Genomic DNA, 25,733 nt, shown 5'->3' with positions numbered 1-25,733 from the left:
TAAAGACACACAGAGCAGGGCCACAGTAACAAGGTACGACATGTTCCCATTACAAAGGAGAGGGTCTGCTATACCGTTATAGGGTATGCAGTGAGTCCAACAGCTGACAATTTTAGGAAAAACCCCACTAAGAATTTAAAGACACAGAGAGCAGGGCCACAGTAACGACAAATTCCCATTAGAAAGGAGAGAGTCTCCCATAGTGTTGGCCCATGCAGTGAATGCAAGGGCTGCCAAAAATTTGGAGGCACTTCAATGCCCCTTGGAAGAGACGTGGAGGAGGGCCTCATAAAAAAATGTTCCCATTAGAAAGGAGCGGGCCTCCTATACTGGTAATGCCCATGCACTAAGTGTATGGGCTGACATTTACCCCTGGGGGGTATACATGAACATACTGTATCAAAAAAATTTTTTATGGGCATCATAAACACCCTTTAAAAAAATTAGGTGGGTGTTGCATCACGGACCACGGTCACCCTGGTGATATGGTGGTGGAGGATGAGGAGAAGGAGGAGAACAAGAGCAAATAGCCAAAATCAGGAAGCGCATACCCATGTGTGGGTGTGAAGAGGTGCATGGGAATACACCTCTCAAGAAAAGACACTGGATTGGAGTTTATGTTACGCTGCTATCATTCGGTGGTGTTGAGAAGTCTGGCCCAATCCAGCCCTTGTTCATTTTTATAAGAGTCAGCCTGTCAGCATTTTCAGTTGACAGGCGGATGCGCTTATCAATTATAATTCCACCAGCGGCACTAAAAACCCGCTCTGATAAAACGCTGGCGGCAGGGCAGGCCAGGACCTCCAAGGCATAGAGAACCAGTTCATTCCACGTATCCAGCTTGGATACCCAATAATTATTAGGCACAGCAGAATCACGGAGGACGTTGGTACGGTCGGCAAGGTACTCCCTCAGCATCTTCCCAAACTTTGCACTCCTTGTGAGAGTACCCTGCACCTCAGGGCCTGTCCGATGGGAGGGTCTGAGAAAACTCTCATAGAACTTTGACAGTGTTCCCCTGCCTCTGCTGGATTGAAGTTGTGTCTCTCTTGCCTGTACTCCTTGGTTGTCCAACGAAGTGTGCCCTCTGCCGCCAGCGTTTTCAGATGGGAATTTTTTTAATAATTCCGTAACAAGGGCCTTCTGGTACAGCCCCATTTTTGTAGACCTGTCCGCCTCAGGAATAAGAGATATAAAGTTCTCCTTTTAGCGTGGGTCTAGAAATGTCACCAACCAGTAATGGCTGTCACCCAAAATTTTGAGAACGCGAGGGTCATGGGAAAGGCAGCGTAACATAAACTCAGCTATGCATGCCAGACTACTAACAGGCAAGACTTCCGTGTCCTCACCAAGAGGATGACTGACCATGCTCTCCTCCTCCTCCTCTCTGTCCTCTGGCCATCCATGCTGAACAGACGGTATGACAGCTGTGCAGGTAGTACCGTCTATAGTGCATGAAACTAACTTCTGTCCTTCTTCCTCCTCCTCTTCCTCCTCTTCCTCATTGTCACCCAATCCACGTTGGGATGAGATGAGGCTTGGCTGTGTGTAATCACCCTGTATGGTTCCTTGCTCCATCTCATCGTGCTCCGCCTGCAATGCATCCTCTTTGATTGTGAGCAGAGAGCGTTTCAGAAGACAGAGAAGCGGGATGGTGACGCTAATTATGGGATCATCGCCGCTCACCATCTTGGTGGAGTCATCAAAGTTTTGGAGGATGGTACATATGTCTGACATCCATGTCCACTACTGAGGTCTTATGTGTGGAGTATAAACTGAATACCGACGGCCTTGTTGATGCTGGTACTCAACAACTGCCCTCTTCTGCTCACAAATCCTTCCCAACATCTGCAGTGTAGAGTTCCAACGCGTGGGGACATCACACACCAGTCTGTGAGCCGGAAGCTTCAAACGCTGCTGAAACACGGCAAGGGTGGCGGAAGATGTAGCTGAATTTCTAAAATGGGCACACAGGCGGCGTACTTTAACAAGCAGATCCGGCAGCTCCGGGTAGGATTTGAGAAACCGCTGAACCACGAGGTTAAGCACATGGGCCAGGCATGGTACGTGTGTGAACTCGCCTCACCTCAGAGCCGCCACCAGGTTCCGGCCATTGTCACACACGACCATGCCTGGCTGTAGGTTCAGCGGTGTGAGCCACAGATCTGCCTGCTCTTTCAGAGCTGTGCACAACTCTTCAGTATTGTGCGGTTTTTCACCTAAGCATATTAGTTTCAGCACAGCCTGTTGCCGCTTGGCCGAGGCAGTGCTGCAGTGCTTCCAGCGTGTGACTGATGTGGTAATTTCGGAGATGGAGGCTGAAGAGGAGGTGGAGGCTGAGGAGGATGAGGTGCAGGAGCTGTAGACCATGGGGGCAACCCTGATTGACCTAGGGCCCGCAATCATTGGCATCGGGAGGACGTGTTCCGTCCCAAGGTCCAACTGGGTCCCGGTTTCTACTATGTTAACCCAATGTGCCGTCAGCGAGATGTACCGTCCCTGCCCACAAGCACTTGTCCACGTGTCCGTGGTTAGGTGGACTTTACCGGTAACTGCGTTGTTGAGAGCACGGCTAATGTTTTGGGACACGTGCTTGTGTAATGCGGGGATGGCACACCGGGAGAAATAGTGGCGGCTGGGGACCGAGTACCGAGGGACGGCCGCTGCCATCAGGTTGCGGAATGCTTCCATCTCCACAAGCCTAAAAGGCAACATTTCGAGCGCAAGCAGTCGTGAAATGTGAGAATTTAGTAGTGTGGCCTGTGGGGCATTGGCTGCATATTTGCTTTTGCGTTCCAAGGACTGGGATATGGACAACTGAATGCTGCGCTGGGACAAGGACATGGACGTGCTTCCTGATGCTGCTACTTGAGAGTGTGCAACGACAGGTGCAGGGCAGGAGGCATCTTCGCATGCACCATGGACAGGGGATTGGCTTGCATCCACAACAGCGGAAGAAGCAATGGTGCCACCCGCAGACACTGTTCCTGGACCCTGGGGTTCGGCCCACAAAGTCGGGTGCTTTGCTGCCATGTGCCTGATCATGCTGCTGGTGGTCAGGCTGGTCGTTTTGCCACCCCTGCTGATGATGGCCTGGCAGGTGGTGCAAATGGCCTTTTTGGGGTTATCGGCAGAGTCTTTAAAAAACAAACAGACTCGGGAAGACCTAACAGTTGTACTGGCAACTTCCTTCTTGTTGGTGTTATGGGGAACGGTTGCTTGCCTTCTGTTTGCTGCCACCACACTGCTTCTTTCAGCCTTTTGGGGTGCTCTGCCTCCCTCCCCCTGTGTGCTGCTGTCCTCGCTCTGCATGTCCTCCTGGCTGGTTGGGTCAGTTACTATATTGTCCACCACCTCGTCTTCCACTTCCGCACCCTGGTCCTCCTCATGACTTTCTGGCAATTGTGTCTCATCATCGTCCACCTCTTGTGACACTTTCCCACCGTCACCTTCGTGTGACCGTGGCTGCTCAAATATTTGGGCATCGCTACACGCGATCTCCTCTTGCCCCGCTTCAAGTGGACCGGGCGAGAGACCTGAATCTATAAATGGAAAAGTGAACAGCTCTTCAGAGTGTCCAAGTGTGGGATCAGTTGTCTCTGGGTACTCGGCATGGTGGGAGGAAGGAGGATCAGGGTGAGGAATATGTGGTCCAGACTCACGGCTACAGAGACTCGACCGTGTGGAAGACAGGGTGGTGGTGGTGGCTAAGTGACTGGAAGCATTATCCGCTATCCAACCAACAACCTTTTGACACTGCTCTGGGTTCAATAGTGGTGTGCTGCGGTCCCCTAGAAATTTGGACAGGAAGGTCAGGCGAGAAGATGTGGGTGTTTGTTGTGGCACAATTTCGGCTTGCCCACGGCCTTGTCCTCGGCCTCAGCATGCACCATTACCATCACGTCCAGTTCCCCGTCCCTTGCCACGTGCCTTGCCCATTTTAAATGGAGGACAGTATATTCCATGCTCACTACAAATGACTGAGTTTGGAGCGAACTTATATGTGATCCGTTTGACGAAGAAAACACAGTTTTAAATACCTGGCCTGTAGGTAACTGTTTTGAACAGCAAACCGGTGTCAAAAACTTTGCTGACACACTGAAAATTTTTTTTATTGCAGGCCAGAAATACCAGTATTTTCTGAAAACATATATGTGATCCGTGTGAAAACAGAAAACACAGTCTTAAATAGCTGCATTTTTAGCGCTGTAATATGGAAAGGGCCTGGCTGTATTCTGCAGTGCCAACAAGCTAATGGCGCAGAAAAACCATGTTCTCTGGATTGCTTTTTAAGCAAATTATGAGGATTAAAATGCAAAAAAAATTATTCCTGGCCCCTGAGACCTGGGCCTATTTCTAGAAATATAACAGCAGCAGAAGGCAGAACTGGAATGGAGCCTCTTGTGCTATATGCACTGCAGTCTGCTATATACACTGCCTGCCTGCCTATATACACTGCCTGCCTGATATCTCTGCAGATGGATTAGTTAGTCCTCAAAAGGACTGTTTGTTAAGATGGATATGTGTAATGTATGTTTTTTCTCCCTACACTACCTAATACACGATTAAATCTCTCCCTGACACAGCAGCACCTCTCCCTACACTGTCTGATCCGGAGTGACTGTGACGAGCATGGCGGCGCCAGGTCTTATATAGACCTGATGACGCTGTGCAGCCAGCCAATCACTGTAATGCCCACAACCAACATGGCTACGGCATTACAGTGCATGGCAGGCAATCCCTGCATGTTCATTGGCTCTCTAAAGTGCGCCAAACATGCAGGGAGGGGACCCGAGTTCCCACCCGAGCAACCTGGAAATACTCGCTGAGCGCCGAGCTTGTCAAGCACCATGATGCTCGAGCGAGCACCGAGTAGTGGCGAGCGCGTTCGCTCATCACTAGAAATGATACATGGTTTTCAAATTATTTTAAAAACATAAATCTGAAAATTGTGAGGTGCATTTCTATTCAGCCCCAAGTTGTCTGATACCCGTAAATAAAAAACTGAGTGACCAATTGCCTCCAGAAGTCACATAATTAGTAAATTGAGTCCACGCTTGTGTAATTAATTCTCAGTATAACTACAGCTGTTCTATGAAGGCCTCAGAGGTTTGTTTTAAAACATTACAGATCATACAGCATCATGAAAACCAAAGACCACACCAAACATGTCAGGGATAAAGTTGTAAAGAAGAATAAAGAAGGATTAGGTTATAAAAAGAAGCCCAAGCTCTGAATATTTCATGGAGCTCTGTTCAATCCATCATCCAAAAATGGAAGGAGTATGACACAACTGCAAACCTATGAAGACATGGCCGCCCACCTAAACTGACAGCTCAAGCAAGGAGAGCACTTATTAGAGAAGCAGCCAAAAGGCCCATGGTCACTTTGGAAGAGCTGCAGAGATCCACAGCTCAGGTAGGAGAATATGTCCGCAGGACAACTATTAGTCGTATACTCCACAAATCTGGCCTTTACGGACAAATGGCAAGAAGAAAGCCATTTTTGAAAGCAAGCCATTAGCAGTCCTGTTTACAGTTTGCAAAATGTCATGTAGGTGGCACAGCTAGCATGTAGAAGAAGGTACTCTGGTGGAAAACTAATGCTGCACATCACCTTGAAAACACCATCCCCACGTCAAACATGGTGGTGGCAGCATCATGCTGTGTTGATTTTTTTTTTCAGCAGGGAGAGGGAAGCAGGTCAGAGCTGATGGGAAGATGGATGGAGCTAAATACAGGACAATCCTGGAAGAAAACCTGCTAGAGGCTGCAAAAGACTGGAGCCTGGAGCATAGGTTCACCCTCCAGCAAAACAACAACCTTAAACATCCTTCCAGAGCTGCAATGGAGGGTTTAGATCAAAGCATATTCATGTGTGTGAACGACGCAGTCACAGTCCAGACCCAAATCCCATTGAGAATCTGTCTCACGACTTGGAAATTGCTGTTCACAGATGTCTCCAATCCAATCTCACAATGGAGTGAGAGTGAGCATGCAAAGAAGAATTGGCATAAATTTCTGCCTTTAGATGTGTAAAGCTGGTAGAGACAGACCCCAAAAGATATGCAGCAGTAATTGCAGTGAATGGTGGTCCTACAAAGTATTGACTCACAGGGGCTGAATACAAATGCACATCATAAGTTTCAGATTTATATTTTTTAAATATTTAGAAAACCGTGTATCATTTCACATTTACACTTCACAAATACTTCATAGTTTGTGTTTGTATATCACATAAAATCCCAATAAAAATACATTTAAGTTTTGGGGTGTTAAGTAAAAAAAAATGTGAAAAAGTTCATGATGTATGAAAACTTTTTCAAGGCACTGTATATATAAATTATACTGAATCTGCAGGTGCTGTATTATACCCATGAGATCAGTTGCAGGAAACTGGAGATACACAAAGCTGGGTTCATGCAGAGATTAATGGGCTCATTTAACCACTTGCTGCAGTCATTAACGACTATGGCCTCTGACTGGCTAGACAGAACAAGATGGCTTCCTCTGTCTACATATCGACACCCTCAAGACAGAGTCATGGTGTGCATTGTTAAAAAAAAAGAAATGAAAAAGTTTCAAAATGGTGTTTTTTCCACATTATATGCACCCCAATACGATGCCATTAAAAATGTAAGTCAAGCCACAAAAAAACGTCCTTCATATGGCTACGTCAACGTAAAAATGGCCTCTAAGAATACAGTAATAAAAAAGCGCTGCATTCCTAATAGTCTAATATAAAAGTATGGTCTAATATAAGCCCATAAGACTATCTTGAGACAAACAAGCCTGGGAATTTTACATATGTAAAAAGCCCTTCTATAGGTCAAGTTTTGCCCTAGAGTAGAACTGAAAATTTCAGAAAGTTGGTCCAATTTAAATTTATAAAAAAATATTGTTTGTAGTATTTTTAAAGGAAGGATTGTTTGCATTGCCTTATTGAAACACTCGGAATCCATAAGTTGTGTGCATGAAGTCCCAGGAATAGCATGTCATATAGGCAGACTTCTAATCGGGCCTCTAAGAGGATGTTGTAAGTTGTGGGACTGACAATTTTTACTAAAGTTATTACTAATATATGAATGACTTCTGCCAATCATCAATAACTTAAAGACTACCTGTGCTTTCACCTTTTGCTGCCATGATCTTTCACAAGTGCACACACCATTCTTATATAGACACACTAACTTCCTATAGAGAGACCAAGACCCACCCTACTTCCTGTAGAGAGAAAAAAGCCTGCCCCATTTCCTTTAGAGAGACAAAGACTCGCCACAATTTCCTATAGAGAGACAAAGACCTGTCCCCACTTCCTATGCAGGGACAAAGACACATCCTCACTTCCTATAAAGAGACAAAGATCCGCCCCAAATTTCTGTAGAGACAAAGACCCACTTCCTGTAGAGAGTCAAAGACTCATCACCATTTACTGCATAAAACACCATCACACTTCCTGTAGTGAGACAACTGACCCACCCCATTTCCTGCATACCCACTTCCTACATATGCAAAAGATCCACCGCACTTCCTGTAGAGAGCGAAAAAATAAGGCCCAACTTCCTGCAGACACAAAGACCTGCCCCACTTCCTGTAGAGAAACAAAGACACCCCACACTTCCTGTAGAGAAACAAAGACACACCCCCACTTCCTGTAGAGAAACAAAGACACGTTCACACTTCCTGTAGAGAAACAAAGACATGCCCCCACTTCCTGTAGAAAGACCTGCCCCCATTTCCTACATAGACAAATGACCTGCCCCCATTTCATGTAGAGAGATGAAGATCTGCCCTATTTCCTGTAAAGAAGAAAAGAACCGCCTGTTATACACTTGTACACTGCACTACTGTAAGGACCAATGATATATCCCATTGATAGTTTTAGTGTATAATAATAAATAAATTAGATACAGCCATTAGATTTTGTATTTTGTCTTCAGAGACGACAATAAAGAGGAATACAGGAAGAGATAAAATACTAACAATAATTGTTGAAATAGATTAATTTCTACACTTGTTGAAGATCTTATATAATGTCACACATTACTGGAACATAACGTGTTTCCAGAATACAATTGATAATAATTCTGGTATGTCTTCTACAGCAAATAGGTTGTATGTACATTAAAAGTGAATATTATGTGATAATGAAAAGTGTTAAAACTTTTTAAGTTCTGTTCCACATCATTTTCAGCCTACACTGCCGGGAAGGCTGTGACGTATGCCATTATACGGACAATCATTGTAGCAAAAACACAAATTGTATACGTGTGGTATACATTTTTACTACATAGTCTACTACACTTTCCTAAACAGGGGTAAAAAGGTATGCGAACTAGAGCTGAGTGGATTGATCCGTTGAGCCGAATTCCATGAAATTTGCGATTCCACACAAATTCTAACATTTTGAGACTTGAAAAAAAAAAGTTGCACCATTGGTCACACTGGAGAAGCATCAGTGAGAGGGCTAATGTCGGATTGTTCAGTCTTTCCTATAATCTAGAAGCTAAGAAATCACATCCCAGTTTATAAATTGGATTTTCATACCTTGTACATTGGTGGCCAGTACACCACTGGATCATTGGAGATCATTGGACCAGTGGAAGAACATGAATAGTGACCCCAAACTGCTGTTCTATGGATATATTGTTTCTTTGGTTTATAATTCAGTAATTTATTCCCAAGATTGTTTAGACCTTTAGCTTGAAAAATGTATGAAGATTCTTTGGAGCATTTTTGTGTCCTAGAGACCCAGACTCATAATCTCACATCTAGGTCATAGAGGGGTTTATATTCATATCACTGAACAAAAAGTTACCTTAGCCCCACAGAATAGCATAGTGTTGAGTGATACTTGAGTTTTTTTTATTAGTTTTTATTGTTCTCTTGGTCAGTGTACAAAAAATATGGGACATCAAACCAGAAAAAGTACAAAAACAAAAGAATAATAAAAAAAAAAAGTACATTAGAAAAATAAATTACAATTCAATTTACAGAGACAAACTCAGTGTATTTATTTTATTCTTGTTTTCTTTGACTGAAATGATTTTTTTTTTAAATTACTGACATTGTATATTTTTGGCTTGTCTGCCCATCATACATTTACAATGGTCTAGCTGGGATACAACCAGACATAAATCTGGTTAAAGTGGAATAAAAAAAAAAAAAAACAACCTACAAAAAAAAATCACATGCTATATACAAAGCCACAAGTCAGACATTTATCTTATTTGAAATGTTATTTGTTGTACTTTATAAAGCCGTGGAGAAATAAATTGTTGTTGCTATCTTCATCTAATGTTGAAAGTAAGCAAGTAAACCTATTATGGGAGTTTAAAACTCATAGATAGATAGATAGATAGATAGATAGATAGATAGAAAATTGAAGTATTTTTGTGTGCGGTGGGCATATGCGCATAAAGTATATACCTAATTGATTTGACTTGTGTCCACTCAGGTATCTAAGACCAGTGATATTATTGGGAATTTATGCTGTTTTTGTTCTTTTATAAATTAAATAGAAAAAAAAAATAACTTGGTGAAGTTTTGAGTAGTTAAATATTCTTTTTTACATTTAAATTACATTTTTTTAAAAAGTTAAAATTAAAGAGGGTTTTGTCATTGCAAACGTCTAAAGAGAATTTGTCTACGGGTCAATATGCCCATTTTTTTTTACTCTTATTTTATTCCTGCTGCTCCCAAGTATTCCATTTATTTATTTATTTTATGTGCCATTTTTGGTTGCAGATATATGGGTCTTTTTATTTGGAATGCCCATTATGGTAATTTTTATGTTCCTTGGGAGCATTGCTAACAGGATTCTCTGGGGCGTGTCTTCAGGTTGCTCTACATTATTATTCTGTGAGCGACACCCCCTTGGTAAAGACCATAACATTTTGCATATTCAACTTGTAAGCTTGCGAGTAGGGGCCCCACTCCTCTTGGTATCTGTTGAAATATACATGTACTCTTTTATGTCTTTATTGACTGTACAAGTACCTTCTGAAATGTAAAGTGCACCGGAATATGCTGGCGCTATAGAAATAAAAATTATTATTATTATCAAGTGCATTAAATAGAAAGGCATATATAGTCATGGTCAAAGGTGTTGGCATCCTTGAAATTGTTCCAGGAATGGAAGTATTTCTCCCAGAAAATTATTGCAATTACACACGTTTTGTTATACACGTTTATTTCCTTTGTGTGTATTGGAACAGGTCGGACAAAATTGTTGGCATTCACAACTTAATATTTGGTTTCACACCCTTTGAAATAAATAACTGCAATCAATCGCTTCCTATAACCATCAACAAGCTTCTTACGCCTCTCAGCTGGGATCTTGGACTCTTATTTTGCAAACTGCTCCAGTCTCTTATATTTGAAGGCACCTTCTCTCAAAAGCAATTTTAAGATCTCCCCACAGTAGTTCAATGGAATTTAGATCTGGGCTCATTGCTGCCACTTCAGAACTCTCCAGCGCTTTGTTTCCATCCATTTCTGGGGGCTTTTTGAAGTATGTTTGGGGTCATTGTCCTGCTGGAAGACCCATGACTAGGGAACAAACCCAGCTTTCTGACACTGAACACTACATTATGACCCCAAATCCTTTGGTAATCTTCACATTTCATGATGCCTTGCACACAGTCAAGGCACCCAGTGTCAGAGGCAGCAAAAAAGCCCAAATCATCTTTGAACCTCCACCATATTTGACTTTGGCTACTATGTTCTTTTCTTTGTAGGTCTCATTCCATTTTCGGAAAACAGTGGAATGATGTGCTTTACCAAAAAGCTCTAGCTTGGTCTCATCTGTCCAGAAGACGCTTTTCCAGAAAGATTTTGGCTTACTCACATACATTTTGGTTAACTGCAGTCTAGCTTTTTTATGTCTCAGTGTCAGTAGTAGGGTCCTCCTGGGTCTCCTGCCATAGCGTTTCATTTCATTCAAATGTCGATGGATAGTTCACATTGACACTGATGCACCCTGAGTCTGCAGGACAGCTTGAATCTTTGGAACGTGATTGGGGCTGCTTATCCACCATCCTTACTATACTGCGTTGCAACCTTTCATCAATTTTTCTCTGCTGTCCACATCCAGGGAGACTAACTACAGTGCCATGGGCTATAAATTTCTTGATTATGTTGCGTACCATGGACAAAGGAATATCAAGATCTCTGGAGATGGACTTGTAACCTTGAGATTGTTGATATTTTTCAACAATTTTGGTTCTAAAGTCCTCAGGCAGTTCTCTTCTCCTCTTTCTGTTCTCCATGCTTAGTGTGGCACACACAGACACACAATGCAAAGATTAAATCAACTTCTCCCCTTTTTATTTGGTTTCAGGTGTGATTTTCATATTGCCCATACCTGTTACTTGCCACAGGTGAGTTTGAATGAAAATCACATGCATTAAATAAAATTGTTTACCTACATTTTTAGAACGGTACCAACAATTTTGACCGGCCTATTTTGAGAGTTTAGTGCGAAATGTCCAATTTGCCTTTTTTTTCTTTGTTTTTAGTGTTGTTCCAATACACACAAAGGAATAAACATGTGTATAACAAAACATGTGTAAGAGCAATAATTTTCTGGAAGAAATACTTCATTTTCTGGAACAATTTAAAGGATGCTAACATTTTTGGCCGTGACTGTATCTCTGGAATCAAATGATTAATTTAAAAAAAAAGGAGAAAAGAAAGAAAAAAAAGATGACTACTCAGAAGGCAGAAGAATTACAATAAGAGCTAAAACTAGCTAATTTTTGTCCAAGTGACAGGTTCCGTTTTCGGACTATTAGTTAGTGAGGCCAGATCTGACTAATCGGACCCCAAAAAAGGGATTTCTGCTTGTTGCAAGAAATAACTTATTTTCACAATGGCTTTTCACTGTCATCCATGAGGGATATAAGCGGAGTACACCCCTATTCTTGGATTCATTGAGGTCTCAGTAGTTTTTCCTCTAGTTATCTGACCGATATGGTATGTCTAATAGATAGCTCATAATTGTATGCCCTGGGAATGTTATAACTTTTTTAAAACTGCTTTATAAATCAATGTTAGCAAATAACATAACAAATATTCAGAGCTATAAAAAAGGAATGGGCTACTATTTTTTTACTAATTTACTGATATTTCTGAGCATTGTCTATTTATTATTTCCCGTTTTTTTTTTTTTTTATATTGAAACTTCAACCTTTTTTCAACATTGGCAAACACAAATGACGTAAATCACATATCCACAGGAGCATAAATACCGTTCTTCGAAAAACCACACTTATGAACTAGGGTTAACATGTGCAAATATTCTACGGATAATTCATCAATATAACTGTGTTTGCAAATAGAATATAAACATATAAAATTACTTTATCAATAAACACTACAAAACCCACCTAAGTATTTTCTTTTTAAGTAGTCAGTCACACTTTGCATAGTTTGGCTACATTTTTATTTGAGCATGGTCATTTTCAAGAGAAATTACAAATTGAAAATTCAATAATACTTTTACAAAGACAAGTCAGGAAAGATTTTTTTGTCATGGTATTATACATTGTATTTAACAGTCCCTCTTTTTTTTTTTTTTAGCTAAAAAACAAGATGAAGAAAGTGGAATTTTTTCAGTTGAAAATACAGTGTTTTCACAAGATCGTATCAAAAGTTCCCAAATTTGGAATTTCCAGTAATTGGAAAGAAGAAGAAAAAATAATAATAATAATAAAACAAAAATAAAATAATAAAATTGAAAAAAAAAAAATCGCATTTCACAATTAATGTTTCAAAACACATAAATGCTTTTCTCTTTAAGTAAAATTTGCCCAAGTGATCAACATCATGTTCCTTTTTTACTAAAATATATCTATATTGAAGAACTATTATACTGTACACTACAGTATGAAATAAATAAAATTAGGAAATATAAAATGAGCCACATAAATAAAATGTTATTTGACCTAAAATTAAATGAATGCAAAAAAAAAAAAAAAATTGCAAATAAAAAATTTAAAAAGTTTGGTGTAATACTGACAAAATGAATAAACAAAATAAAAATTACAGAAAAAAATTGCACAAACATATGTAAACTAAGGAACTGCCGCCTATTCTAATACTGACATGGGTGCTTCAAAGAACAGGGTAAGCTTAACACTGAAGCTGGTGCGTTGGGTAACACACGTTACCTTCTTAACACTGTACAAGGATGGCACTTGCAGAAACACACAGATTAAAAGGTTTGCATATAAGGCTTTTTTTTTCTTTAAAAACACCTTACAAAGGCTTTCTTAATAAATCACCTTTCTTTTTACCATCATATCCTGGTCACTCTTAAGACTTCGGAATCGCCATATTTTATTTTTTTTTTACACATGCATCATCACTTCATGTTCCTTCACATTAAAATAAAAATAAAAAATAAAAAATTAAAAATAAAATTAAAATAGGCCTAAAATTGTGTGGTTATCTATTATGAAACTGAGAATAGCAAAGTAAAGTTATGAAGGAATTTTAATAAAAGTTGTATTGCAGTGCGAGCACCTTAAATTAAAGTGAAGTGATAATACTGATGTACAGCAGTGCGGGCACTTTTTTTTTTTTTTTTTTTTTTTAATTTTTAAATGTATTAATATAAATTAGAAATATCTTTTTTTTCTTTTTAAGTCTGTAGTGATATATAAGTAGAGTGCAATTCGTACAATTAACTATTTTGTGCTTAAAGAATAAATGCTATTAAACACAGGGTTTAGTCTCTGAAACCACACAGTTTCTAGGCCTTTAATACTGTACAAAAAGTTTGCATAATGCAGTTCTCAACAAAGACCACCTCAAACTTCATTTAACTTTTTTTTTTGTTTGTTTTGTTTTTGGCAGAACTGCCCACCCCCCTTCCCCATCAGTTCATCTATACAGGCTTCGTGGAAGCTTCAGGCACGTGCATGAACAGCTTAAACACAGCAGAGTTTTCAAGCAGGTAACAAGACTACTGAAAAAAATCGGAAGCTTAAAATGCAGTAGTTTATTACATGCCATCCTCCATGTTTTCTTCTTCATGATCTGACTTTATTTCCATTTTACCATCCTCGGAACTATCGTCCATTGAATGTTCACCATTCTCTTCCTCGTCCCGGATCGTGTCCGGATCCGTGTCCATGCTCTTATTTTCGCTTTCTTCCTCTTCCTCCTCAAACTCTTCATCTCTATCCGGTCTTCCAAGTTTATCGTAAACATCCTCCACCTCTTTATCGTGCTCTCTTTCAATCTCTCCGTCTCTCAGCATACTTTCTCTTTCCTCTGAGTCAGAGTAGCCCTGAGGTGTTATACTCTGTAAGTAAGCTCGATTCATCAGCAGCTCTGTGGGTTCTAAATGACCCTTCTCTCTGGCTTCTCTCTCCGCGGCCTCCCTTTCTTCGGCCTCTCTTTTACAGTAGGAATACCTGTGGTTCATGTGCTGTGAGTAGGACCCAGAATGTGAAAAACGCTTCCCGCACTTGTCACATTGGTATGGCTTCTCGCCGGAGTGCAGACGTGAATGTTCTATTAGATGGTGTTTATGTTTAAATGCTTTTTTACAAATCTGACATTGGTGTGGCCTTTTTCCTGAAAAACAAGAAGAACAAGAATTATGTTAGAGTTCATCCAAGTAAGAAAATGCAAAAAATTCAAAAACAGTCATTGATGGACAATTCTCAAAAACCCATGTTAATTTGCATCCATTTAAAGAAATAAAAAAAAAATTCCAAAAACTATTTTTGGTCAATTCTCCAACACCCCATACTAAAATATACTATAAAATTGCTCCGTAATCGTCGGTAAACTGTCTAAGAGATCAATGTTTTCAAGAGCAGTATGCACATTCTGCAGCCCAAGATTGGAACTTGAGAGTAACGCCGAGCCCAAACACATCTGGCTGATTCCAGGCTACAAATAGACTAAGAATGCCTTTCACACCTACCATAGCGGCCATGCTTGACGTTGCATTCAAAAATAGACCTGACACTAAATGCTTGACAGCGTGATGCCAGGGCACAAGACTGGGACACATGATGCAACGCAGAGACATACAGGCGTTAATAGACACTACAACTGAATTGCTCCGTAGGATGTAGGATAGTAGAGCTGAATGAAGAAGCGCTCATGTATGTTTGCCCTACTACTTCAACCAGGAATGAGAAGCTTACTAGTATTATGTCTGCTATTTGACATTGTCAATCTAGAGTGTGTGTCCAGAAATAGTATCTGTGCTGACAATCTGTTCCCAACACCCAGACAATTGTCCATGATTTGGTCTAGCAGTAGACAATTTTAGATCCGTTACCTCTGTGGCCAGTGATTGGCCAAGCAGTAATTACCTGCATGTCAAAACTTATCAGGGAATAGAAACCAACACAGATCTGGCAAATGCCGAAACAGGAGCAGCAAGAGATAGTAGTGGAGTGAGCAAATATTTTTTAAGGGTCCAACCCATGGAATTACTGCTCATCTTATAGAACAAATTTGTGGTGGAACTAGGAAAGTACTATCAGCTCCTTTTAGCTTTTTCTTTGTACCGGCATGGACTGTTATTGACTGTAATAGTCGTCAATGCAGCGCCTAGACAAAACTAAGTAAAGCTCTTAGGGGATAAGGCAATCCTTTTGAAAAGGCTTTGGCCAATTCTATGATCTAATTCGATATTTGACCTTGGCGATGTAGGCTTTGAATTGTAACCATGTTTTACACATACAAAAAGTTGCGTTGAGAACATTAGTCCATGGCGCTGGTTACAACTGTTCTCTCTCTAAGGACTTTTTCAGTTGTCCATGAATCGGTCCGATATGAGATCACAATGCATGGACTGGCTGCACATCTCCTGACCCGAGCGTGACAGCTTCATAGAATTACACGAAGCTGTCACACTCGGGTCAGGAGATGTGCGGCCAGTCCGTGCATTGTGATCGAACATCAGACCGATTATCATGGACACCTGAAAGAACCCTTAGATTAAATTCTACCAGTACCTTTGCGTCATACACTGAGATTAGGAAACTTATTTGGTTTTAGATCTAAAGAAAATGTTGTTAAAATAAATAGAAACAAAAAATAGAAAGGAATGTAGAAAACAATTTTAGAAAATTTGGAAAAAGCCCACTGGAAAATTGGACATTTAAGTTGGGTAAAAATGTGCTGTTCACCATCTCCTAGTACCTATTATAAGGATGGATTAATAATAGTTCGGGTGAAAACGTTGTTAAATGATAGAAGAAAGCCCACTGTACTCTAGGAAATAAAGTAACTCAGTAGCTGAGTTAGCATTACTGAACTCTCCGAGAAAGGAGGATTCCTTCTCGAGACTGAATATCACCGCAAGTGATCTCTGTTTGCATTTCTTAATGAAGGTTTTTAAAGCATTCCTCAAATAAAAGAAAGTGCACTCGTGTGAAAGGATATTTCATTACTTTTTAACAGTGAGCATTAAAGTGCTAAAGCCATAACTGGTTCTCTATTGAACAATTGTAATGAGACGAGCAAATCGTGGCTTTAAATTGCTTGAATTTTTATGAATCGACCTCAAAGTGAGCAAAAAGAATGTACGACGGCAGCCAGGACTGGTGTGTAACTAGAGGCTATGTACACCTGCTGTGTCAGCACCAGAACGAGAATGACAGAGGAGAGGAATGCAAACATCAGGGGTAGGCTGGCAGGGAATGGCAGGAGGGTGGCGGTGTTGGTAGTGGTGGGGGGCTCTTGTCATATTAATTATCTGGGAGGATAACATACCAGCAGAAAAGAACCAGAGTTCAAAAAATGTGCAGCTGCTTCAGAACCTCTTAAATGACACAGAGATTCAAACATCTACACTATTCACTGAGTTTCTTTATTGCACAAGAGATTCTGAGGCATCTGGAAGCAAAACAAAGCCTAAGTGGCAAATGGTTTACTTTGACATTGTGACTGGCACTTATTCTTGCAATATAGACATAAGACCTCAGACTTCCCCATTAATGTGCATGATAAATTTAGCTAAACATTCAAGTTATTTCAATTTGAGGTGGGTAGTATATGCAGCTACTAGATTACCCCGTTGGGTCATTGTCCTCTCCCATTGAATAGAGTGACATACGTTGTCCATTGACTCCAATTGCAAAAAAGATACAGAGCTGTATACTTTTTTACTGTTTGTCAGCATATACTGGGCCAGGATATGCCAAAAGGTCACTCTTTAGGCATATTCTAGGTACATGAGACCTATGGGTTTGTGCAGCATATTTCGTTGGGAGATTTCACAAAACAGAATGTTGATAGAGCCTTAAAGGGGTTATCCAAGACTTTTAATATTTCAGGCAGGCAGTTGATAACTAGCTTCCTGTTCTGCATGGGACGATCTCTGATGGCTCACCTTTAATTCAGCACTCGTCAACAGAGCAGCTATTCCTCTTCTGGTCTGCTCTGTCAATGAGGCATCACTGCAGACGTCATGCTGATTGACAGCTGGCTCCCTGCTCTTTGGCAGCGGGGAGCCGACTGTCAATCAACATGACATCGACAGAGACGCCCTTCCACAGAGTAGAGTGGAAGAGAAGACGCAGCTTTGTCGGCATGCCATCAGCAGAATCGACGGCAGAAGTGGTCCATGACCGCTCTGAGCCAGTAGAGATTGGCACCAGGCAGAACAGACAAGTAGTTAGCAACTGTTAGCTCTAAGTCCCATATCAAAAAATTATAAAAGTACAGGATAACCCCTATCTTCCCTATCCAAAAGTTTTATACTGTGCTAGTTATAGCAAACATTTGTCAACCCTATCTCTGGCAATATAAAAAATGATTAAAGGGGATGTCAGGTGAAAACAAGTTATCACTTATCCAAAAAGATAGGCGATAACTTGTTGATTGGTGGAGGTCTGACCACTGCTCAATGCTCAATCACTGCTCCATTCATTCCCTATGGGGCTGCTGAGTGTTACGCTTGGCTTTTTCTAGCAGCCCCGTAGAGAATGAATGGAGTTGCAGTCGGACATCCAACATGCTACTCCATATCGGGGATAAAAGTGTCCTATCGGAGATAAAAGTTTCCCATTTTGCCGATCAGCGCAGGTGCCACGGGTTGGACCCCCAACTGATGAGTAAGTGATAACTTGTTTTTACTGGACAACTCCTTTAAGATTGGCAAAAATGCAGCCAATTAATGGCACGTCAGATTTGGATTGGTCTGACCAAGCTGAAAAGCTGAATTGGCAGATCAGGGGAATAAGCTAAAAAGAAATAACTCCAAATTATTGACTGGTTTTGGTCCCTCCTATTACACACAGCCAACGAGCAGCCCAAAAAAATCCCATAGGATTAGTAATTGTTTCAGAAGAAAAAACAAACTGATGACCTCGAGTAAAAATTAGCCATTTCTTCCAACTGTTTGTATCAACAGCTGAGTTCCTAAAAGCAAAATGCAAGATATCTAAGTCCTCACTAGCTTGAGAAGAGATCTACAGTGTTTAGTAGACTGTCCCTTTAAGAATATGTGTAAATATATATTTATATGCATAGTAGGATTTGCAGATGAAGGTACAGGTGAGCAATGTATTTACCTGTATGTTCGTATTTGTGTCTCAAGAGGGAGCTACTTTTCTGGAATGTCTTATCACATAAATCACAAGCGTACATGCCACTCTCTGTCTTTTTAATCTTCTTTCGACTCAGGCAGGAGTCAGAATCCGTCAAATCATCTAGACCTGACATGTAATCCGGGGTTCCATCAAGCATTTCACCCTACAATCCAACAAATTAACGTTAGTGTGTTTATTAAACGTTGATGCGGTTCTAAAACTAATGAAAATCGCTGCGCCGTCATTAAAAATATTGTTTTATTCAAATTTGAGCATATTAATTTTTATCAGACAATAAACACTGCGAGAAGAAGTGAATTTGTTTTCATTTTTCTTCTCTCTAAAAATAAAAAAAATAAGAAATAAAAAATTGTGTAATTGAATTTTATGATCAGATGCAAAATGTTATTACACAATCCATTTAAGTTTGTGTCTGCTGACAAGATGCCCTAAGCGTAATATTTAATTTTGTAATTTAAAATGGAGAATTTTTTATTTTTTTTTCTTTTATCAATGTTCGACGTCCACATGCCTTCAGCATTAGAGGATGATGAAAGTGGGTTGGTAAATCATTCGGTGTATTTAGATTTATTTTCGGCATGACTACAGAGAGCACTCGCGTTCGTCTTACATCGTACATATGGCTTCGTCTATTTGACTTCTAATTAATTAATAGAAAGCAGATTACATTGGCTTTGTGGGGTGGATGCACTTTAATTTAAGTTTTAGATAAGGCTATAAAACTTGAAGGTATATCCTTTGTCTTGTACACGGAACCAAATATCATTCAGATGAAGCAATCGGTCATGCTGTGCAATTTACCTTCAGTTTGATACCATGTAGAAAAATTTGCACGATATTGTAAAACTTTCCAGTTTTGGTTTTGTTTTTTTTTAACACTGGGTTAAAACTTCACCTCAATTATAGACAATATCGAACTAAACTTTCAGATATGTTCAAAAAACTCTTCAGAATATCTATTTAATTTCCGGCTTTTTATCCCCTTGATTTGGGAGGATATCATCTTATCCATTCACAGTCGGCAATAATGTTCAAAAGACACGAGCCTCAAAAATGTAATTGGCAAAAATGTAAATTAAAGTTTAGCTCAAAGTAGTTGTCTGATTCACTTTTCCAGTTCTTTTTTTTTTTTTAAATATTTCTTAAAATCCATCCTATGGTCACACTTGCTAAATTAGAAACTCTTTGAAAATATTTTTTGTTTTTAAGTTTTTTACCAACCTAGATTTTGTACTTTTTACTTGGAGAAAATGTTACGTCTTAAAGGGAATCTGTCAGCATGTTTTTGCCATTAATCTAAAGACACCAGGAGATAGAGGCTGAAACACAGAATTCAGGGATGTGTCACTTGTCAAAGTGCGTGCTGCTGTTTACTAACTGTGAAGGATTTATTACTAAGAGATTAACATTGCCTGACTACACTAGTCTGGCAACGCCCCCTCCTATCTATGGACTTTGTACACAGAGAGCCTGGAGTGGGCGGGGCTAGCTTTCTCAGCTCTGCTTCATTCTAAATCTAAAAGCTCTGATGTCAGAACGGCTGCACCCAGTAAACTAAGTGATATCTCGTTGGATTCAGCTTCTCTTAGCCTTCATCATGCTGCTCTCAGATGAGATAGTAATAACCTGTGACAGATTCCCTTTAAGGCTTCTTCCCCCAAACTTCCTTTACACATTAGACTAAAGTTGGCAAAACCACTGATACTGATGTCGACTGTCTGGTCAACGTTTCTCTCGTAAGGAACACAGAAGGGCTTCCTGTATGGGGGAACAGAGCATTTGGCTGACAGCAATGTAATGTGCATGGGGGCTTTCAGTCATTTCAGATACAGACAGGAATAGGGTAGGTTGACCATATTTTTTATTTACGTAAAAATACATATATTTTCGGCTTAAACATAAGTACATATATAATATTTTTTTTGCTTGTCTTTTACAGGCTTTTTGCTTCTCTGCAAATTCAACTTTGAAGTGGTCTGTGGTCATAAATCAGGAGTAAAGCCCAAAAATATAAAGAAAAAAGACTTAAAACAGCAAGGATGGGGGATCGTCAATGGATTGCAATGTTGCTTTCCAACGCTGGGATCCTGGGTTAAAATCCCATCAAGGACAACATTTGCAAGGAGTTTTGTTTATTCTCTCCGTATTTATGTGGGTTTCATCCTCTACTTGAAAAACGTACTGATAGGGAATCTACATTGTGAGCCCCAATGGGTACAGCGATAATACAGTCTGTGGAGTATGATGGCGCTATATAAGCAAGCATAATAAATAAGTTGTAAACTTTCCTATTGGGGCCTTCAGAATGAGCTTAATGACAGATCCTCAGTTAACTCATTCCACAGCCAACAATAAACGGTGCAACACAAAGGCAAATGTTGCAAAAATGTTTTAAAGAAACCCAATTACAAACATTATTTTAAGTAAGAAAAAGAAATTTCCCCAAAGCTGGACAACGCCTTTAGGTAGCTATTCTAACATTGTAAGGATTATTTGAGTTTTCAAACTTGGACTCCAACCATTGAGGGCATGATAGCATATCCTTGTGATATGCTATCACTTCCAGTGAAAAAACAAACCTTTTTAGTTCAGCCACATTGGTGTCAAAGTCTTAAAGGGGTTTTCTAATTACATAAAGTGATGCATTATCAGTCACTTGAATATGCCATGATGTGAAGATCAGTAGAGGTAAGACCTCTGGGACCCCACCAAAATATAGCGCTTCTTCCCTTTCTAAGTTTTTTCCTACACAACGGCACTTGTGGCCACAAAGATCTGCAGGGAACTAAATCTTGCCTTATTCACTTAAATGGGGCCAGTCCTCTGCCCATCTGGGGGCCACAACACTGCACCCCCTCCATTCTTAAAGATTAGACCCGTTAATCACAAAGTAATGGTATATGCTCGCAATATTCCACCACTTTACGAGATAGGAAAACCCCTTAAAGTTTGGCATTGAGACCTTCAAAGTAAAAAGAAGGTGATTGAGAAAGTAGCTGAATATATATAAATATATATATTCATCTTTCAAAATTCTCCACCTTCAGCAAGTATAGATGACAATTACATTTATCCAACCAAGGTTGCTTGGTAGGGATTTCTTTCTGATCCTTTCTTGCCTGCAGTCATCTTACACTTCCCGTATTTACCAGCTTAAGCATTGAGCAATCGGAATCTAATTTTCGGCTTCTTCAACTAGATCTCTTTATTTAAACATGGGAACATCTCTATACTGAAGTCTACAGGCTGCATAATATACAAAAATAGTTTCCGTACAGAACTAAATTTTTGTTACATTTTTGTAAAACTGTCCATAGACATGACATAGAGAGAGAGTGGCAGAAGACTAAAAATTAATACAAATCGTTGGAGTCATCTATTTAGGCTGACAATTTTCTCGTGTCTATAGGCATCTTAAAGGGGTTGTCCACTACTTGGACAACCCCTTCTTGATCTAAATGTTTGGCCCCGATAAAATAAAAAAGCTTTTACTCACCTCCCGGGCTGGCACCATTCCCGTGGTGTCGGCACTCGCTCTCCCCGGGGCTCCCGTGATGTTGTTGTGACACGTGACGCCAGTACCCAATCAGCGCTGGCATCACTGCCTCCACCTTCGGACAAATCGAACAGGAAGAGAAAGTCTGGGCTACTCTCTGACTCTCTTCATGTTCAATTCGACAGACGGCAGGGACAGTGACACCAGCGCTGATTGGGTGCCGGCGTCACGTGTGACAACAACAGCATGGGAGCCCCGGGAAGACCGAATGCCAACACTGTGGGAATGGCACTAGCACGCGAGGTTTGTATAAGCGTTTTTATTTTATCAAGGCCAAGAGTGGGGTATGACAAGGAGTTGTCCAAGCAGTGGACAACTTCTTTAACTCAAACTTTCCACCATCAGTATATTCTGGTTCATCAGATATGTCAACATGGTATAATATTACCAATAAAGAACTGTATTTAATTAAAATGGTAGGAAAAGCTTCAAAAACCTTAGGGAAAAACAAGATCTAAAAAATGTACAAGTATAACATACACATAAAAACTACCTGAAATCCCTGTTTTCGCTGATATTTCCTCCTCTGTTGCATATCGGCAAATGTAGCTGCTCCAGTTGGGTACGTGTAGGCCATATGTGGAAGGAAGCTCATGTGATCAAGCCCTGGGTAGTGTCGTAACCCAGGAATACTCGCCTGTACTGGAGGCATGAAAGTGGCTGGTGGAAAAGCGCTCTGTGGTGGAAGCGCCGTGTACAAAGGTTTACCACTAAATGGATTCAGACCAAATAGTGGGTTAGTGCTTTTGTCCAGATGATTAGAATTGCAAAATTCTTTCTTAATGTACGTTAAGTTCAGGGGCTCATCTACCATGTCGGAAGGTATAGGAACATTGTTATGTTCGATTGTGATGTTGTTGGGTTTGGTTTTGTTCTTTGTGGCTATAACACTTTTCATTTCCTTCATTTGTCTTGGAACAGATAAGTCCAAAGGCTCAGCTTGAAGCTCCTCTGAGGAAAAACTGTTTGGAGTGTAAGAACTACTATGGGAGTTTTTAGAAGATGTGGAAGAAAGATTTAAAGGAGATGGAGTATTGCTCCTAGAGTGGTCCAATTTATCAACGACTGGCTTCAGACCAGCAAAATGACTAGGTTTTGTTAGCCTGAGAGGCATATCGCAATTAGATATCCGATTATGAAGTTCTGCTATAGACGGTGAAGTGATAGAATCCACAGGTTTTATTGGTGATCTGGCTAACATAGAGTCTTTAGTGGGAGTGGTGGTTACTGGAGCCACTTCCACACTGGTCCTTTCCAAAGACGGCGACCTGGAAGTTGCATATTGGTAGACTTTTCTTTGTTCAAACCAGTCCTTCACAAATTCCTGAGGAAGGCCAACTGCTATGGAAATTTTCAGTAGTTCATCAGAGTTAGGTTCCATATTCATAGCATAATAAGCTTTAAGTACAGACATGTGGTCCTTGTATGGGTTGATCGGGCTAGTCATTCCTTTCTCGGAAAGTACCGATGACAGCAGGAGTGCTTGTTTCTCAGCAAACATTCCCTGTTTATTGAGAATCAGGTTTTCACTAGGTTGGAGGACTGCTTTTATTTCTTCATTCATTTTACATAAATATCGTTCATGTTGATGTAAAGGAATGGGGCCGTTAAAACTTTCTTTACAAAACTGGCAAGAAAATGGAGTGGATATAATATGGCTCTCTAACATTTTTTCTTCACTTACAAGGTCTATCAACGTACGTAACTTTTCCTTCTTAATACTGTTAAATGGCCTTCTTGAATCAGTGGTCAAGCTCTGTAAACAAGCTTTGGCTTCATTCACCTTCTCCAATGTATAGTCTATAATACTTTTAGTGGCACCATTATGACTCACTACAGGAAGACCGACTTGTGGAATACCAGGAGACGTCATACCTTCATCTCCTTGAGGTCCTGGTTCCTTCATGTGATATCCCTTCATCTTTGTTATCTCGTCAGATTTGAATTCCATTTTCTGTCTAGAAACTGTGTTGTCCACAATTTCTAAGACCTTCTGCACCTCGCTTAAATTGCTGCTTATGGTTGGATACCCAAGTAGCGATGCTTCCATCCCTACACTTAAGTGCTGCATTGGACTTTGAGCTGAGGAGTGAATTCCCAGGGGGCTCGTCGCTCCAAGACCACCATTCATGAATGGAATAGGACCATTAAACCCGTGAGTGGCTGCCATGAGAAGTTTATAATCATTATAATCTAGTGTTTCGGTCTTGATCTTCAACAAGCCGGAAGATTCAGTCATACCGAGTGGTTTACCATTCTCCAGTTTGTGCCGGAGCTGTGTTATGGCTGAGTTGGTGGGAGATGAAGACACAGAGTTAGGAGATGAACCCGCCTTCATGTTGTTTCTCATCCTCCCGTTCACAGAGATTAGGCCAATGCATTTTTTACTGCTAATGTGTGAACTGTAGGACCCTGAATGGGAGAAGCGTTTCTTGCAATTTGGGCATTCGTAAGGTTTCTCCCCTGTAGGAAAAAAAAAAAAAAAAGTCACTATACACTTATAAATATTAGAAACATATAGTTTGATTTATCAATTTTTTCATTATATGTTGTAACTTGATAGAAAATATTAACATTGGCTAGTTAACAGTTAACTTTTGTAAACTATTGTGTGGTAATTATTTAGGGGTAAGCTAAAAGTTAATAAGACAACCTCACAAGAAATAATAGAAATCTACCCAAAAAGCTAGTTAAAATTAGTCACATTTCATTAAAAGAAATGTACCCCAAAATTTGGTAAAAATTAGACTTATTTTCTATCAATAAAACACTTACCGCTATGTATTCGCAGGTGTTCTTTTAAATGGTGTTTGTACTTGAACGCCTTGCCACACTCTGTGCACTTGAACTTCCGATTGCTAGCTCCCTGGGTCAACAATTGGTGCTGTGGACCAAAAGAAATTAAATTGTAAATTTAGTTTAAAAGTAGAAAAAAATCTGTAAAATACAATTTGTTCACCAACGAGTCTTTTCTTAACACAGTAAGACAAAATTAAAAAAAATCTAATAAAAATTTTCAACAATTAACAACTCCAATTTGCAATATGTCTAATAAATGTCTTCATTTTTTCTTTTTACCTAGCATATGTGCTTTTTTACTTTTATAAATTGCTGAGAGTAACAGGAGATGCATAATGCAGCCCCTGCAAAGAACAGATTGTGCCAAAAGAGGAAATCAGGTGTGCGTTGAAAGCATTACAGAAATATATGAGTTGTGACAGAGAATGTTGAAATAACGCAGTGTCGATGCTCAAGGTATGTCGGTTAGCTTCAAGCAGTAAGGACACAAAAGCTTCACACAAAAAAAGCTCAGAAGCAGTATGACAACTGCTGGGGTGTACTGAGTCTTCCCACATTCCTAGTGAGACAGATGGTGTACACAGGACACAGGGAGGTTTGTTCAAACACCAGCAACCTTCAAAGATCAAGCCTAGCCCAACCCGTCGAGCGCCATTGAGGGACCACGGTTCATATGTTGCCGAGTTGCATAAACAAACAGCAACAGCTGCTTGTCCTCCCCCCATGGCCCTCAGAGGACCACTATAAACTTTAGCTGTGCCACTGTTAATATGATACAATCATTTTAATTTA

General features: G+C 40.2%; 1 protein-coding gene across 10 annotated transcripts in view; it reads right to left on the bottom strand.

The window, feature by feature from the left end:
* Window positions 1–13,545: 13,545 nt before the first annotated feature.
* Window positions 13,546–25,733, bottom strand: part of ZEB2 (zinc finger E-box binding homeobox 2) — a 174,886-nt gene continuing 162,698 nt past the window's right edge. For 9 of the 10 annotated variants that reach the window (XM_073647225.1, XM_073647226.1, XM_073647230.1 and 6 more), the window contains 4 exons: window positions 24,918–25,026; window positions 22,636–24,605; window positions 18,548–18,728; window positions 13,546–14,585 (listed from right to left, as the gene is read on the bottom strand). In XM_073647225.1, coding sequence (XP_073503326.1) covers window positions 14,008–14,585; window positions 18,548–18,728; window positions 22,636–24,605; window positions 24,918–25,026 — 2,838 coding nt within the window. In that variant the 3' untranslated portion in view covers window positions 13,546–14,007. The remainder of the gene's footprint in view (window positions 14,586–18,547; window positions 18,729–22,635; window positions 24,606–24,917; window positions 25,027–25,733) is intronic. The other variant, XM_073647235.1, reaches the window with a different exon arrangement.

Source organism: Phyllobates terribilis, unplaced genomic scaffold (assembly GCF_046119375.1).
Source record: "Phyllobates terribilis strain yellow unplaced genomic scaffold, ASM4611937v1 Scaffold_9__5_contigs__length_417890890, whole genome shotgun sequence".
Classification (NCBI taxonomy): Eukaryota; Metazoa; Chordata; class Amphibia; order Anura; family Dendrobatidae; genus Phyllobates; species Phyllobates terribilis.
Note: the sequence above shows the minus strand (reverse complement) of the source record. Positions and strands in the feature narration are given on the sequence as shown.